Source organism: Dipodomys ordii, unplaced genomic scaffold (genome assembly GCF_000151885.1).
Source record: "Dipodomys ordii isolate 6190 unplaced genomic scaffold, Dord_2.0 Scaffold30, whole genome shotgun sequence".
Lineage (NCBI taxonomy): Eukaryota > Metazoa > Chordata > Mammalia > Rodentia > Heteromyidae > Dipodomys > Dipodomys ordii.
In genome coordinates, this window is record NW_012267246.1 from 10,970,649 (window position 1) to 10,987,561 (window position 16,913).

The 16,913-nt window shown below is 40.0% G+C and overlaps 1 protein-coding gene across 1 annotated transcript in view; it reads right to left on the bottom strand.

The window, feature by feature from the left end:
• Tnik (TRAF2 and NCK interacting kinase) overlaps positions 1-16,913 on the bottom strand; it is a 402,475-nt gene that overhangs the window by 22,481 nt on the left and 363,081 nt on the right. Inside the window, exons 23-24 of the mRNA XM_013016154.1 lie at positions 9,336-9,465; positions 1,798-1,962 (exon numbers count right to left, since the gene is read on the bottom strand). Coding sequence (XP_012871608.1) covers positions 1,798-1,962; positions 9,336-9,465 — 295 coding nt within the window. The remainder of the gene's footprint in view (positions 1-1,797; positions 1,963-9,335; positions 9,466-16,913) is intronic.

Consider the following 16,913-nt stretch of genomic DNA (forward strand, 5'->3'; position numbering starts at 1 on the left):
TGGTATATATACACAATGGAATTCTATGCCTCCATCAGAAAGAATGACATTTCCCCATTTGTTAGGAAATGGAAAGACTTGGAAAAAATTATACTAAGTAAAGTAAGCCAGGCCCAAAGAAACATAGGCCCCATGCTTTCCCTTATTTGTAATAACTAGTAATATGTCTGAGACAAGCAGTAAAAGTCAGATATGTTGATGTTAGATGAAATGAACCCCAATATAAGTATTTAAATTTTTTACTTTCATGTGATTGTTTCTAACAATATAAGATGATTTCTTTGTTGCTTTGTATGTCCCTCCCCCACGATACAACCCCTGATTTCACTGTATTTGATGTTGGTATAATTTGTGGAGGGGAAGGGAAAAAAATTGTTTAGGGATACAGGTGGACCCATTGCAACAATGAGATGTACAAGTTGTTATGTAGAAAAACAAACTTTACAACTTTACAACTTTGGGGAGGGGAAAGGGAGGGATGTTGGGGGGCGTGGGATATGGGAAGGGATAGGAAGGAGAAACAAAGGAGGAGGCAACAATTTGATAAGAAATGTATTCATTATCTTGCCCATGTAATTGTAACTCCTCTATGGTATTTTCATAATAAAAAAATTAAAAAAAAAAAGATTTTCCCTCCAGCCTTAGAAATAGTAAAACAAAAACAAAAAAAACCCTCCTTTTCTGTAAGATTGCCTCCCCAAAACAGCATTTCACTTGTATTCTCTCCTTTGATGTTTAGAAGTCTATAAGGAAAGTGGAACTGATACTCATATTCCCACTTATAGCTGGGGCAGCAGCAGAATTTGAATCAGGGCTCCATCTTGGGAGAGCCTCCTTGGTACTGAAGGAGGTATGTAGGCAGAAAATGTCTGTCCATGCCGCACAAAGCTACCATAGTCTGCTGTAGTTTATAATAGGCCTGAATGTTTTTTGGGGAGGTGTCCAAAACTCATTTATTATATAACTGTAGAGTCCAAATGGTGCATCAGGAAGATTCAGTATGAAAGCAACCGTGCACATGATTTATAAAAACATTTAGGGTCTAATGTGTGATTCATGGGACCAATCACTAAATACAACCATGTCTTTGAATTCATTTAGTCAATGGCATCCATTAGCTTTGCCTGATTATGTTCATTCTGTTTCTTTCCTGGGACCATTTTTGTGCAATTTGGAGGAAGAACCTATCAATTAAGTCTTACTCAGTTTTGATTATTAATCTCAACTGGTAGGCCTGGAAATCTTAACAAGCTACAGTTTCTTTTCTTTTCTTTTCTTTTTTTGGGGGTCCGGTCGTGGGGCCTGAACTCTGGGCCTGGGTGCCGTCCCTCAGCTCTTCAGCTCAAGGCTAGCACTCTACCACTTGAGCCACAGTGCCACTTCCGGCTTTTTTCTTTTTGCTTATGTGGTGCTGAGGAATCAAACCCAGGGCCTCAGGCATGCAAGGCAAGCACTCTACCACTGAGCCACCTTCTCAGCCCCACAAGCTACAGTTTCTGTCACTGGACTTTGACACAGTAAGCCCACGTTCTGGTCCAGTCTCTGTCCCAAACTTTAGCTTTAGCCAAGTTACTTAACATATCTGAGCTTCAGAACTCATATTGGCACAGATGATATCTGAGAACTTTTCACTGCTTTGTATGTATGATTTTTCTATTTGAATATTTTCATAAGCAACTGTACATGGAAACCAACCAAACACACATCAGGAGTTGGAGGAAGCCTTCTCTTGGACGCAGTAGGGTTGAGATCCCATGAAGGAAAACAGAACTGTTGTGACTATAGCCCAGCACCTACCTCGGTCCCCGAGTCCATTTCCTGGGAATGGGAGGAAACACGCCCCAGGCCCTCTGTTGGTGTACCAGCTGGGGAATGGCTCTGTTGTACCAGGTCTGGGAGGTTGATGTGGCCAGCAAAGCCATTGCTGTCACTATGGCCAGATCGCTTCTTCTCTCCAGCTGTCTGAAGGACATAACACACAGAGACCTTGAGTGAGGGAAAAAAAGGTCACAGAACAGTACCTGCCCCTTACACAGTGTAGGTGCCAGGGACTTCAAGCTGACTCACTAGTGTGTAGGAAGATAACACTCAAATTTCTATTCTACCTAAGAAATAAACACATTAAGCAAGCCAGGCACCGGTGGCTCAATCCTGTAATCCAGTTACTCAGGGCTGAGATCTGCGGATCATCCTTTGAAGCCAGCCCAGGCTGGAAAGTGCATGAGGCTCTTATCTCCAATACACCACCAGGAAACTGGAAGTGGCATTGTGGCTTAAATGGTAGAGCGCTAGCCTTGAACTGAGGGACAGCGTGCCTAGGCACAGAGTTCAGGCCCCACAACCAACAAAAATAAATAAATAAATAAATAATACTGAAAAGAGCACTGGGATGAAGAAATACTAATAATCCACAATTATAGTCCAATAAAATGCAGAAATAATATCAAAATCACAGGGCTCTTTATCTTCTACAAGGTCAAAACAATGATTAACTAATGATTAATCAGCTCTTCTAGAAGTTCCAAAAAGTTTGACCTAGACGACCACTGTCATTAATGTTCAATGTCCTAGTAAGTAACCATAATGCTTTGTGATGTAGGCAGTAAAAAATGAAGTCATCATGGCTAATGAAGCATTTGAAATATTGCTGATAGCCTGTCCTGGGGCATGAACTCAGGGTCTGGACACTGTCTCTGGGATTAAAAAAAATTTTTTTTATTGTGATTGATTACCTAAATTTCACAGTATTGTCAGATAGTGATACTTAGTCACAAACACATTCTAACCTTCCTGAGGCAAACTGTCATCTTGATCTATAAACTTTGTGAATAATATGTGTCTCTGAGCTTTTTAAGCCCAAGATTAGCATTCTACCACCTGAACCAGCTCTATTTCTGGCTTTTTGGTGGTTAACTAGAGATAAGAGTTTCATTCCTTCCCAGGCTAGATTTGAACTGCGGTCCTCAGATCTCAGCCTCCTGAGTTGCTAGGATTATAGGCATGAACCAGTGGTGTTTGAGTATTCTATAATGTATATGCTTATATGGTAGGACTACACTGGATATGTTGTATGTGTTTTCTCTAAAACATTTACTGATAGGGTTACATGACTTATTATGTTTGGAAAACACCACTGTGGAGAGCATCCTGTTCCCAAAATAGTAAGGCAAATTTAAAAGACAACTCTGAGCCTCAAAGGGTAGTATCCACATTGTAGGAGTAACTAGTGTCTGTCATTTCCTTCTTGGCTCCCATCTAACTGTAACCAAGTGTTCAGTGACTATCTCCATTGCCCCTTCCACCCCACTCCCAGGTTCTTCTAACCACCATTTTACTCTTCTATGAGATGAAATTTTAGATTCCACATAAGAATGTGATCATGAAGGACTTGTCTATTCAGGTCTGACTTATTTTACCCTACAGAATGATCTCTGGTTCCATTCATGTTGCAAGAAATAGGGTTTAATTCTTTTAGTTCTCAGTAGTATTCAAGTGTGTATATATACCACATTTTCTTTATCCACTCATATAAGTTATATATATATATCATATTACTGATATTACTCATATAAGTTGCTTCTCTGAATACTGTGGCAAAGAATGTACAGGTGAGCTGGGTGCTGATGGCTCATGCCTCTAATCCTCACATTTCTTCACATCCTTACCAGCACTATCTCTTTTTTTATAATAACAACTGCTGTTGGGTACTGGTGGTTCACACTATAATCCTCCCTACTCAAAAGTCTGAGATCATGGTTTTGAAGTCAGCCCAGGCAGGAGAGTCTGTAAGACTCTTATGTCCAAAAAACTAGAAGTGAAGCTGTGGCTCAAGTGGTGGTATGTTAGCCTGAAGCAAAAAAAAAAAAAAGCTCAGGAACAGGGCCTAGGCCCTAAGTTCAAGCCCCAGGACTGGCACCAAAAAACAAACTCTTACCTGAAGTGAGGTGATTTGGATTTGCATTTCCCTGGTGATTAAAGATGTTGAGCATTTCTTTCATATGCCTGGTGGCTATTTGTAGGTTTTCATTTGAGAAATGTCTAAATTAGAACTATTTCTATTCTATTTTGTTCTCTTTTCTTTGGTATCCCTTTCTCTTTACTTGTCTCAGAGTTTTTGAGTTTCTATTAGGGTGAAACATTGTGCTAAACAAGAGCAGCTTGACGCTAGGCAGACACTCACTACCCTCTTTGGAGCTGATACACAAGGGTTCAGGCCATTTCTTTAATTTCTTGACCATCTCTTTGGCCTAGCTTCTTTCTTCCAGAGCCTATTTTGGCCTTACAGTTGTCTGTAAATAACAGGAAACAGGCCTCTCCTTCTCTCCCCTTCCTCTCTCCCTCTCTCCCTCTTTCCCTTCTTCTCCTCTCCTCTCTTCTCTCCTGTCTTCCCCTCCCCTCCCACTCCCCTCCCTCTCTCCCTCCCAGTGCTCCAGCAGAGGTCAGTGCTCCAGGGGAGTCAACCAGAGAGCTAGGGTCAGAACCCAAGTTTGCTTAGGAATTCAGGGCTCGCTTCAGTGGGGCCACAGCTAGGGATCCCTAGGCTCTAAGTAATAGTTTATTCTCTCTCTCTCTCTCCAGGCTCCTAGGCATCTGAATTTCAGTTGATATTAAGAGGCAGCTTGAGAAACAATTGAAGTGTAGTGTCCTGCTTTTTAGCAACCTGGGTCTAGACTAAATCAGGCCTTCTCTGGATTTATCTGATCACAATGTTCATCTGGAGTGTGTACCAGTATACAGCTGAAATTTCATCTTCTACATGGTATTTTGGGAATTTAATCCTATTTTGGCTCTGCTTTTATGTGTACTGGGCACATTTTCCTTCCTTCAAACACAAAAAAGCTTTTTAACATTTTCCCCAACTTTCCAATAGTGTAAATCATATCTTATTGTTTGAGAAGGTTTTAGCTTCTTGTATCAATAGTATTCTTTCCCAAGCCAAAAAATCAAAAACAAATCTGATTTAGGCACATTGATGAACAAAAGCAATGGCTAACAGGGGAAGTTGCCCAGACAGGGAGAAACCTGAAGCAGTGACCCTTGAATCTGCCTGCTTCTGAGTCATGACCACTTGATTCATTCAACCAGCACTTTCATATTAAGCAAATATTGTGTGCCCAAGCACTCTATTGGGAACACAAACATGAACAAACATGAACAACAGCCCTGCCCTGCAGGACTGCATCTAGAGAGCCCCAACAATACCTCTGGTGTTTGTGCCTTTACCATTTCCCTACGTATGACACTTAGATGTTCTGTATATTTTAAGAATGATTATGTGCTTTACTGATCCACCAATTAGATATTGATCTGATCACTAGAAATACTCTGAAAGGCACACCAGAAATAATGTTTACATTTAATGTGGGTATCCAATCGCTCAATCATGTTTTTGTTTTGTTTTGTTTTTATTCTTTCCAATCCTGGGGCTTGAACTCTGGGCCTGGACACTGTCCCTGAGCTCCTTTTGCTTAAGGCTAGTGCTCTGCCACTTGAGTCACAGTGCCACTTCTGGCTTTTTCTGTGATTAATTGGAGATGAGAGTATCATGAGCACTTTCTTGCCTGGGCTGGGTTTGAAACGCGATCCTCAGATCTCAGCCTCCTGAGTTGCTAGGATTACAGTCATGAGCCACCTGCACTCAGCTGTTACTGTTTTTAACAAAGAAACAACTTCTTGTTTCCATTTCTGGGCTTTATTACAATAGTATTTTATATGATCAGAGGCACATAAGCATTGTACCTTTGTGTTCTTCTCCTGAATATGTTGGCTTTGTTGTTGTTGTCTGTAGTTTGCATTGGGACACTTAGTCTTCATCTACCCTTGCCCTGGGGTTTATAGCACCAGCTGTCCTGGGTTGCCAGCTTGCAGAAGACAAATCACTGGACTTCTTTTGTTTGTTTGTTTTCATTTTTGTCTTTTCTTTTTTTGGTACTGGGTACAAACCCAGGATGTCGCATTTGCTAGGCAAGTGCTTTGCCACTGAGCTACATCCCAGCCCCTCTTTAGACTTCTTAGCTTTCACAATTGCCTCTCTCTTAATCCATCCCTCCCTCTCCCCTCCATTCAGAAATACTGAATTTCTCTAGAGGTCATTACAAGGTATCGCATATACAAGGTACTGCACTAATACTTTGTGTACTATATTCCACTGAATCCTCACAAAACTTCATTATCTCCATTGTACAGATGGAAAAACTGCACCACAAGAAATTAAAAACTAGTCCCCAGTAACAAGTGTTCTATTTGGTAAGGCCAGGGTTCAAACCTGGATTGTCTGGAGGAAGAGCCCTTATATTCTGCACTGAACTGTAGTACTGAAGTGTTGTACTCCTGGCCACAAGTGATTGGACCTGGAGTGGGTACCTGAGTCACGTGAGATCAGATTTCTAACCGAGGTCAGTTTCTGCTAGCAGTTGAACTAGAATGTAGTGAATATCTTGTGAAAGAGGAAGAAGAGACAGAATATGTAAATTGAGAGAATGAAATGATCTGAGGGTCTCTCAGTAGGCCAAACTCATGTAAGACACTGGTAGATGTAATTTTAAAGTGATTGGTTGTCATTGTAGAATACTGCAGGGTTTTGAATAATGCAGAATCATCTGGATGTGACTGGCAGCACTAAAAGTATGGCTCTAAATGCCTACTTGGAGGTACTGTCTCATCGTAAAGACTCAGGCAAATTTTAAACCACATTAGAGATTACAGCCATTTTATATAGCGTTAAAGACCTCACTCTAGAACATCCTTTCTCAAGTTTCCTCAAGTAGCAAGCTGTAGTCACTAAAGCTATGAAATGATCCATTCACCACACTGGGAGATTTATACACCAGCAGGCTACAATGTCAACTCCAGCAGCCAAGTCCATTTTTCATTCTAGACATATGTGAAAGGATTCTTTAAAGCTTACTTGAAAGATTCCACAAGGCTGTAAAATGAAATTCTAGCAAGTTGCTTTGTGAACTAGTCTTCTAGTGATAACCCCGTTGCCAATGATTACTTCAAAGGCATTATTCATCTCAAAACTTCAGTTCCTTTCTTCCTAATGAATATGAAATGCCCCGTGCCTTTTTGGAGTGCAAAGTAGGCTGTTGGGGTTTCTCAACTCTATCCTGGTAGAATTGTGAGAATTGCAGATGACATGTTTGAGTTTCAGAGGGGAGAGTGTTCTGTGATAATAGGTCAAAGGAGAATTCAATTTATAGAGTGAGTGAAAATAAAATAGTCATTATGTATGCAATACTTGAAACTGTGAAGTAACTCATTTAATATTCTCAGCCATCTTAGAAGTTACGTGCTATTATCTGTGAAAGTTTACAGATGACAAAACAGATGCAAGGAGAGGTCAGATAACATTTTCATAAAGTTACTAGTCATTTTCCTTTCAAATAAAGAACCAGCTTTCAAACTTGCAAGGTGATAATGAAATGAGAATAGATTCCCATTGGGGTCCTTCTGGTTGGTACAAAAGGGAGTTCTGCATGCAGGAAGGACAGGTTAAAGGGAACAATGCCTCCTACCACATGTAACAATATTCCTAGACTTAAACAATTACCCAAAATGCGACTGTGCACTTTCCAGTAAACCTGCATGTTTCTTTGTCAACCAAAATTGCCACGCCAACCCCAGTGGAGTCTGCTTAGCATGGGAAACCATCTATCAGACCATGATAGGGGCTTCAGAGACCTATCTCTGAGTTTTGGGACTTCACCGAAGTCTACCTCGGAGAATAGGGCTTCTAAGAGGCCTACTCCTGGGAAAAGGCTGGCAAAACCCCTGGAAAAGATGTGTTTCTGCCTATCTTTTCCTCATAAGAGTGCCTATTAATCTTTTACTGTTTCTACTGCTCTTTGTACTTGCTCATTGTCAACGTTTCCCTATACAAAGCTCTTTCTGAAGAGTGTTGACGACTCCAATATGACAAACCAACCGAAGTAAAGGCCAACCCGAAAACCCCCCTAAGGAAAAAAGTATTGGGGGTTTTCACAAAGTCACTTCAGCAGAAGGAATTGTTTGTAAGAAACTTACATGAAGCTGTAGGGCAACTAGAACAGAAGGAATGTATGGCAATTACTGAGATAACTACTTAGGAGAAAAAACTTCCTACTACTCTCTCATTTACTAAGAGACTTGCTAGATCTAAGTCTCCTTGGTGCTTATTATTAAAGAAGGAACAGGAAGGAAAAAATCCTATGGGACAATTAAGGCCTCTATAAAAATAAGATAATGGTTAAATGGTGACAAACGTCGAAACCCATTATATTTCTTAGAGATAAGCTGGAAACAAGTGCCTTTCAGGCTACCAGCTGTTGACCACCCAAGAATGAAGCCCTGCAGCAAGATTGTGTAAACTTTTGCCCTTTCAGGCGACCAGCTGGTGACCATCCAAGAACGAAGCCTTGCAGCAAGATTGTGTAACCTTTTGCCCTTTCTTATGGAGACTTTTGTTATAAAAGTTTGCTATTCTCTGCATTAAATCGCACTCAGCGCTCAGCACTCAGCATCCACTCCTAATGTGTGTGAGTTGTCTGTTTGCCATCTCCCCATCCTATTCCAGGTTCCTCCCCTAGGTATCCTCCGTCGTCCCGACAGAACCCGGTCCGCGGCACAAAATAACTTCGGTTTCTTTTTCAAGTGTTAATTTAATGAATTCTTAGAACTACTGAGCATTTTCTCCAATGGAATTCACAAGGATAAACCACTGAAAGAGGAGGCTAACAAAACCACTGGTCCTACTCAGATCATTCCTTTCTGCTTTCCTATTATAGGGAACATCTGGGTTTGCCAGTTCTATATCCTCAGGCTAAAATTTTAGATTCCAATTTGCATAGCTCCTACTAAAAATTTTGGACTAATGTAATTAAGTCACATTGCAAAAGCTTAGAAAGATGCAGAAAAGAAAGCAGCAGACAATTAAAATCGCTCAACCATTTAGATGCCAGGTTTCCTACCCAGGCCCCCCCATCTCCATGCTTAAAAATAGATGCTGTCAGCATTCCTTGAGAAAGCACTAGTAGAAAAAACACTTAAGAAATGCATGTCACCTTGAGCCGGGCACCGGTGGCTCATGCCTGTAATCCTAGTTACTAAGGAGGATGAGATCTGAGATCGGAGGATCATGGTTCAAAGCCAGCCCAGGCAGGAAAGTCCATGAGACTCTTATGTCCAATGAACCACCAGAAGACCAGAAGTGGCACCTGTGGCTCAAGTGGTAGAGTGCTAGCCTTGAGCTGAAGATCTGAGGGACAGCGCCCAGGCCCAGAGTGCAAGCCCCATAACCGGCAAAATGAAAGAAAAAAAGAATGCTTGTCCTCTTCCCAGTTGTTACAGCAGCTTACCTCTCTAATCATCAAGGTTCCTTCTCGTGAAAGACTGCTGCTGAAAGTGTCCGTGTGAGAGGTCTCCAGCCCGTGGGTCCCCACCATGCCCACACTGTACTGCTCATTGCTCCCTGGAGCTCCTGTTGGTCTAAGGTAGGAAGGAATAGTATCAATGGCAAGCTGGATTTAAGGAACACTAATTCCTGCCCATATCAGTTATTTTGGTGTGGTAAAAGCTGTCTTTTTATCATCTGTTTTTAAGTGTATACTTCAATGGTTTGGAAGACATTCCATATTGAGTTGACTGTGGCTGGACTGGGGTTACATTTCTGTAGATTCTTTTCCAATATATTCTTGGCCCAGTGGCCAGTAGGAATGAACTTCTTGTTTTCTATGAAGAAACATGCTGAAGTCAGCACAAAGGTTTCCCAGATTCTATGTGACCTCCCCCTATCCCCACCCCACCTCCTTCCTTGATGAGCACCCACCTGACCTGCTCTTATGATCCCTCTTTCCTCTGCCTGGAACACTCTCCCACCCTGACTCTTGCTTGCTTCTTCTCGTCATCTAATTTAATATAAAATACTTGCTCTGAGAAGCTGTCTCTCACTTTCTATTTCTCATCCTACCAGGCTTTCTTTTTTTTTCTCTCTACCTTTTCTTCAATAGTTGTCATTAAACTTCTTTTCCAATTTTCTCCTCTATCATTAGAACAGATGTTTGGGGGAGGGGTAAGATGCTTATCGCTACTCATCAATATATAACCAGCACCCAGCAGAGAGTCTGGCACATAGTAGGGACATAGAAAGTAATCAGTAGTTAAATGAGCTTCGTGCTATTTAAAGATTACCAATTAGGAACATGCTGGTTCATTGGAGTACCATGAACAAGACTTGGAATTAGGAAAACAAACCCCTGTATTCACCCCACAAGGTGCTGCTGCTGTGTCTGTTTCATTTTTTTTCTTGCTATTGTACTTAAGATACAGTGGGAAAAGAAAACAGGTTATTGACACAGCTTCCTGAGAATACAGACTGAATTTCCTTTCTGTCCTGTAGTAGAAAGCACAGGGGTGACTGACCACTCCAGCCGCTTCCTTGGAACGTCAGAAATTTTCAAATTGTTTTTATATATTTTAAAGGTATTTTTGGCTTCTTGGATCCCATCCAAGTCCTTCCATCAAGAAGCATGCCAGATGGATGCAAACACATATCAACAATTCTCGTCCAAAAAGGAAGGCAAGAAAATGTATAGCTAGACATTTACTTCAAAATAACTACAGCAATGTATGGAAGGAGTTTAAATATGGCCTAGAACTAGTGTGTTTGGGAAGAAATTTAACAGTATTTTCTATTCTTTTAAATTGTCTTTAAGAAGTTGTGCAAAGGGGTTTCATTCAACCTATCAGTTTTGTTTTCTTCCTCCTCCACCATTTTCTGCCCCGCCCTCCCCAGTGCTATCTGAGCATTCTTGAGTGTTTTCAGTTTGAGGCTAGTGCTCTACCACTTGAGCCACAGCTCAGCTTCCCAGTGTTTTGTTTGTTTTTGCGATTAATGGGAGATAAGCCTCTCAAAGACTTTCCTGCTCTGGCTGGCTTTGAACCTTAATCCCCAGATCTCAGCCACTGAGTCACTAGCACATGTCTCAACCTATCAATATATAAGTACAATACATCTTGATCATGTCACCCAAAGAAGTGTTTTAATGGTCTCTATATGTCAATCCCCGAAAGGAGTTATTAGTAAGTTCCAGAGACATGGGGGAAAAAGCAGTTGTTCTTAAAACATGTTTTTGTTTTTAAGTGTATACTTCAATGGTTTGGAAGACATTCCATATTGAGTTGACTGTGCCTGGCCTGGGGTTACATTTCTGTAGATTCTTTTTTTTTTTTTTTTGGGGTCTGGTCGTGGGGCCTGAACTCTGGGCCTGGGCGCTGTCCCTCAGCTCTTCAGCTCAAGGCTAGCGCTCTACCACTTGAGCTACAGCGCCACTTCCGGCTTTTTTCTTTTTGCTTACCTGGTGCTGAGGAATCGAACCCAGGGCCTCAGGCATGCAAGGCAAGCGCTCTACCATTGAGCCACCTTCCCAGCCCCTCAACCTATCAATATATAAGTACAGTACATCTTGATCATGTCACCCAAAGAAGTGTTTTAATGGTCTCTGTATGTCAATCCCCGAAAGGAGTTATTAGTAAGTTCCAGAGACATGGGGGGAAAAGCAGTTGTTCTTAGAACATGTTTTTGTTTTTGTTGTTCACTTTTATCTTTAGGTGCCTTAATTTCTTGTTTGAGACAAGATGATGCAAAGCTAATGAATTAGTAAATGAAGTATGAAGGCCCTTCCAGGAATGGGGTCTCTTTCCCTCTCCATCAATCAGGCATTCTTTGCCACTGTCAGGGACTCAGGTTGAGTTGGGAACATGTCTAGGATGACATTTTACAGTCAGGACTTCTACTACTTTAGATGTCCTATGAAGTCTAAAGGTTATGGAATAGTTTGGCTCTTTTTTCTTTAAAATCCTGACAGGAAAATGTGAAAACAGATGAAATTCACAAACAGTATGTTTATCTTAGAGCTAATTTAGGCTAGAAAATCTCTCAATTTCCTACATATTTCAGTTAAGTTCCTCCCCAATTTTTGCATTTTCTTTCTTACTAAAGTTATCACAGATAGGTGTCCTCTTCCATGCAAATTTGTAGCTATATCCTCTCCCATTTTTTGGTCCATATGTTCTTTCAAAGTCATCTGTGGTTATTACTCTACCAAGTATATCTTTCCCGAATCAGTTCTAAAAGTTTACATTTTGCTAAACAGGTCTGAGTTGTGTGTCATTTATTAGTAGCAGGTTTACCGTGTATAGCATTAGCCATTGTTTGTTTCAACCTTTGTTGAATGTTTTAAAGTGAGAATATATTCCCAGTCAATTTTTATACTTCTAATTTTATGAATTAGACCCATTTCATCTATGATAAATTTTTATGGTGAGCAGGTTTGACTGGCTTGGGTTCTATCTTATTTCGATTACCAATACTCCTTATAGATAGAATAGTTATCTATATTTCTTCTTTATTCAATTTCCTTCTAAAATGGTAATTTCTCTTAGATAAGGTGAAGATATCCTGCTGTGGAAGATTGGTTTCTTAAGAATCATTTCTACATACTTATTTATTCTATCCTGATTATGGAAAATTCTCACAAATTCTTGCATGTTTAAAATTACATGTCATGGGGAGCTAGTGGCTCATGCCTATAATCCTAACTATGCAGGAAGCTGAAGATCTGAGGATTGATATTCAGAGTCAGCCTGGGCAGGAAAGTCCAAGAGACTTTTATCTCTAATGAGCCACCAAAAAGCAACAACAAAAAAACAACAACAAAAAACAAAAACCAGAAGTAGAACTGTGGCTTAAGTGGTGGAGTGCTAGCCTTGAGCATAAAAGCCCAAGAACAGTGCCCAGGCCTGAGTTCAAATACCATGACTGACAAAACATAACAAAACAAAAGTTCATGTGTCTGTGATATGTAGTCTTAGGTAAAGTTCAGCCTTTAGTGTTTCAAGGCTATAGAACATGTCTTAAATCACAGAGGAAGAGTCTTCATTGGGTCAGGACTCTTCTTTCTTACTCTTCTGGTCTTTGTAAGATGACCTTTTTGTGGTTTTCCTTTTCTTCTCTATCTTGGATTCTTCCTAAATGTAAATGGTACCCAGGATTCTGCTTTACTCTGTATAACCTTTTGGCATGCCCTTATCTATGACCTTTATATAATTATGACCCATTACAGAGTAATACTCAATAAATATATAACCTATTTATTCAAAATCCTGTTGATGATTTCTACCTGGTTAGTACCTGAGATCATCACCTTTCTGAGTGAGTGAGTGGTATTTGTTGTGGGTGAGAAGAATATAGGGAGACATTACACTAAAGGCAACATAGTAGCTTGCGTTGGATTTTGGACAGGATAAAGGACACTAGGTCAGAACTAAGAATATGCCTTGTAGTTGCTAATCACAGTAATAATGTATTAGTATTGGCTCATTAGTTACATGTGCCATACTAATGTACGATGCTAATAATAGGGAGAGGAGGAGGTGGGAATAATAGATGACTTCTTGTATTATTGCTTTAATTTTTCTGTAAATCTATGACTATTCAAAAAGCAAAGTTTATTAGTGAAAGAATGAGGGAAAATATATTTTAAAATGTCTACAAAGTCTAAAACAATGTTGGTAACATTTCATACTTAAGATAATCCTTTGTTCTAAATATGATTCTAACAATATAGAGGGTGGGTGGGAAAATTACTTGTCCAAAATCCTATAAGCATTCTAAAAAAAACACATCAGAACAAAACAAAAAAGATTCTACTGATTTAAAGGAAACCTACAGGAAATTTACCATGATTAGGCTGAGGTTTAGAACAGTTTCCTCTAATTGGGTTTCTCAAAGTGTTCCTTGGAGGTACTGATTTAATTCAATATCTGCTTGTTCAGCACCTGCTATATGAAAAGCCCTTGGTTTGACACAGGGAAGTAGATATAAAACAAGTTTAGTTTCTAAAACTAAAGAGGTTGGAACCTGTCAAAACAGAAGGGCATCACAAATCTACTTAAATACAAGGCAGAGTACAAGTGAGAAAGAAGGATGGAGGGAAGGACTATCCCAGAGAAAGGGACTCATCAGGTAGATGGGGTTCGGTTTGGCTGGAACATGTTCTGGGCAGTCATGGATTCTGGGAATATATGAAGTGGTAGGGAGCTAGATCTGAAGCACTGTTGGTCACCTGTCTGCATCAATAATTAGTCAAGTGCCTGGAGGCAAAGGACTTGAAAAGAGCAGGGAACAGGACAGTACTCCAGGAGGCAGACAATAGGATCAGAGTCATGCTGAGACCTGGATGACTGAGATTGGAAGCCAACCCAGGCAGAAAAATCTCAAAACTCCATCTCCATCAAAAAGCAGAGCTGGAGGTGTGGCTCAAGTGGTAGAGTACCAGATGAGCAAGCAAAACTTAGCAAAACTGAGGCCTTGAGGTTAAGCCCTGGTATTGGCAAAAGTAAAAGGGAATATGAAGACATGGCTTTCAGTGTTCTATGGCATTTTGTGAGACTATATACAATTCATGACTGGTACCAGCAGTCGACTCTGTGTGTACTGTTCTGATGCTCTGAACTGGGTTGTGAGGGAGGCCACGGATGCAGAGAGAGACCTCTTCTGCTCATCTGACGTGATAAAAATCTATGTAGATAATCTTTCCTTCTTTCTTCTTATTCTATAAGGCTTTCATTTTTCCTAATAATAAAAATCCCAAATAAGTTCATAATCTAGAGCTAATATTACACTTGCTTCTTTTTAGTCTATTTTCTACCACTTTTTTCTGTATATAAAGCAGTTGCAATTCTGTGCAATTGGCTAAGAACACAAAATTAATTAAAGGTACTCTTATAAGTTATGTCTTAAACAATACATAACAAACTAGAAAACAAGCTATTGTTTTTTAATACTGGGGTCCACAGCTGCTTGTCTGAAAGGCTAGGGCTTCAATTCTGAAGTTCTTTTATGTATACTATGGGAGCTAACTGTGTGCTACAAATACATTTTTCTCTCTAAAAATGCTCAGCACAAAACAATCAAGGCCCATCTTTTTTTGTGTGTGTCCTGGTCTTGGGGCTTGAACTCTGAGCCTGGGCTCTTGCCTCTGAGATTTTGCCACAGCTCCACTTATGTTTTTTTTTTCTTTTTGTCTTGTCCTTTTTTGGTACTGCTAGGCAATCACTTTGCCACTGAGCTACAATCCAGCCCTACTTCTAACATTTTTTAGTGCTCAACTAGACATAAAAGTCACATGGACTTTCCTGCCTAGGTTGGCTTTGAACTGTGATCCTCAGATCTCAGCCTCTTGAGTAGCTAGGATTACAGATGTAAGCAAACAATGCATGGCTCAAGGTGTATCTTAACAAAGGAAAATAAAGGTAATAAGAATGTGTGTACAAAGAACTTTAGCTGCAAAACACTCTTCTCAAGAGCTAAGTGGTTTTTTTTTTTTTTTCCCCTTGTTGGGCATGGGGCCTGAACTCTGGGCCTGATCGCTGTCCCTCAGCTCTTCAGTTCAAGGCTAGCGCTCTACCACTTTGAGCCACAGTGACACTTCTGGCTTTAGGAATTGAACCCAGGGCCTCATGCATGCAAGGCAAGCACTCTATCACTGAACCACCTTCCCAGCCCTAGCTAAGTATTTTATAATGGATTTTTAATAGTAAAATTTACAACTATCATGTTGGAGAATAGACTGCATCTGTTTTATATAAAACTGTACCCACCATACTAACCAAATCAGAGTAAACACACATGTGCACATGTACACATACACTCACACTATTTTTTTCTGAATATATATTGTATATATACAAAATATTCTTTAGTGGATGAGCATTTAAATCTAAATTTATCATGTCTTCAACAACTAGAAACATAGTATAGATTATGTCTCATCCAAGCTCAAGGCATTTTAACATTTCCCAAAGGTTACATGATAAACTGTACATATTTGTTTTGAACTTCCTAGTCTCGAACCCTGACACTATCCTCAGAGTGGCAGAATGGAAGAGGGGTCAGGCTTTACCTCTGCAGGCTGGGATGTGAGTACTTGATTTTAAAGGAACAGAAAATTTAGACAGTAGAAGTACAGCATGTCTCTACTTAGGGCATTTTGTACTTCACTGCATGCTGTGTACAATGTGTGAGAGGTGGGTGTTTCTGCTGAGGGGGAGAAGTCCAATATTCCTTTTTAGAGGGAAGGGATTCAGCACCATTCATAGTTTACAAAATATGGGGGTTATGGCAGTTAAAAACTAAATGCTATTTAACTTTTCTGCACAAAATATCTTTGGTAGTTTCCCTAATTATTTATAGTACCCTGCAGTTTTCCTTGTATATTCTTATCTCTGTCCAACTAGAATGTAAACTTTTGGAAGGCAAAATTCAAATATGTACTCTCAAATAGATTTAATGCCCTCACTATAGTGTCTAACATATAATGGGAATTTTTGCAGTATTTTATTTTTATAATTGCCTTTCCTAATCCTTGCATGATGGAACAATGTTGAGTTAAAACAAAAACTTAAAGGGCCAGCATGTTTTGAAGGAATATTCCAGATTAGTGATTTGCTTCTGGAACAATTTTATTTGCTGTTAAACAGCATTTCAATGCAGTTTCTTTCAAAATGTCATATTGTAACATATTTATGGTTGTCAATAATGGGGTAATTAACAGTAAAATAACAAGTATAGATTTTCAGCAATATAATTACACTTCCCTCTCAGAATTGTGTGTGTGTAATAGTGGTTAGTCAGTGAATGACCCTCCCAACAGACTGGCCAGTTGTATCCCTTGAATCCCTGCTGAACAGGATGATAGCTGTGGCATTAAGATATTTTCTTGGTTGGTTCCATATCTTAGCTATGATAAATAATGCTGCAATAAACATAGTTCTGCTGGTAGCTTTAGTATGGTCTTGTTTATGATCAATCGGGTAGATGCCCAAAAGTGGAATTGCTGGGTCATAGGGAAGCTCTATGTGGAGTCTTTTGAGGA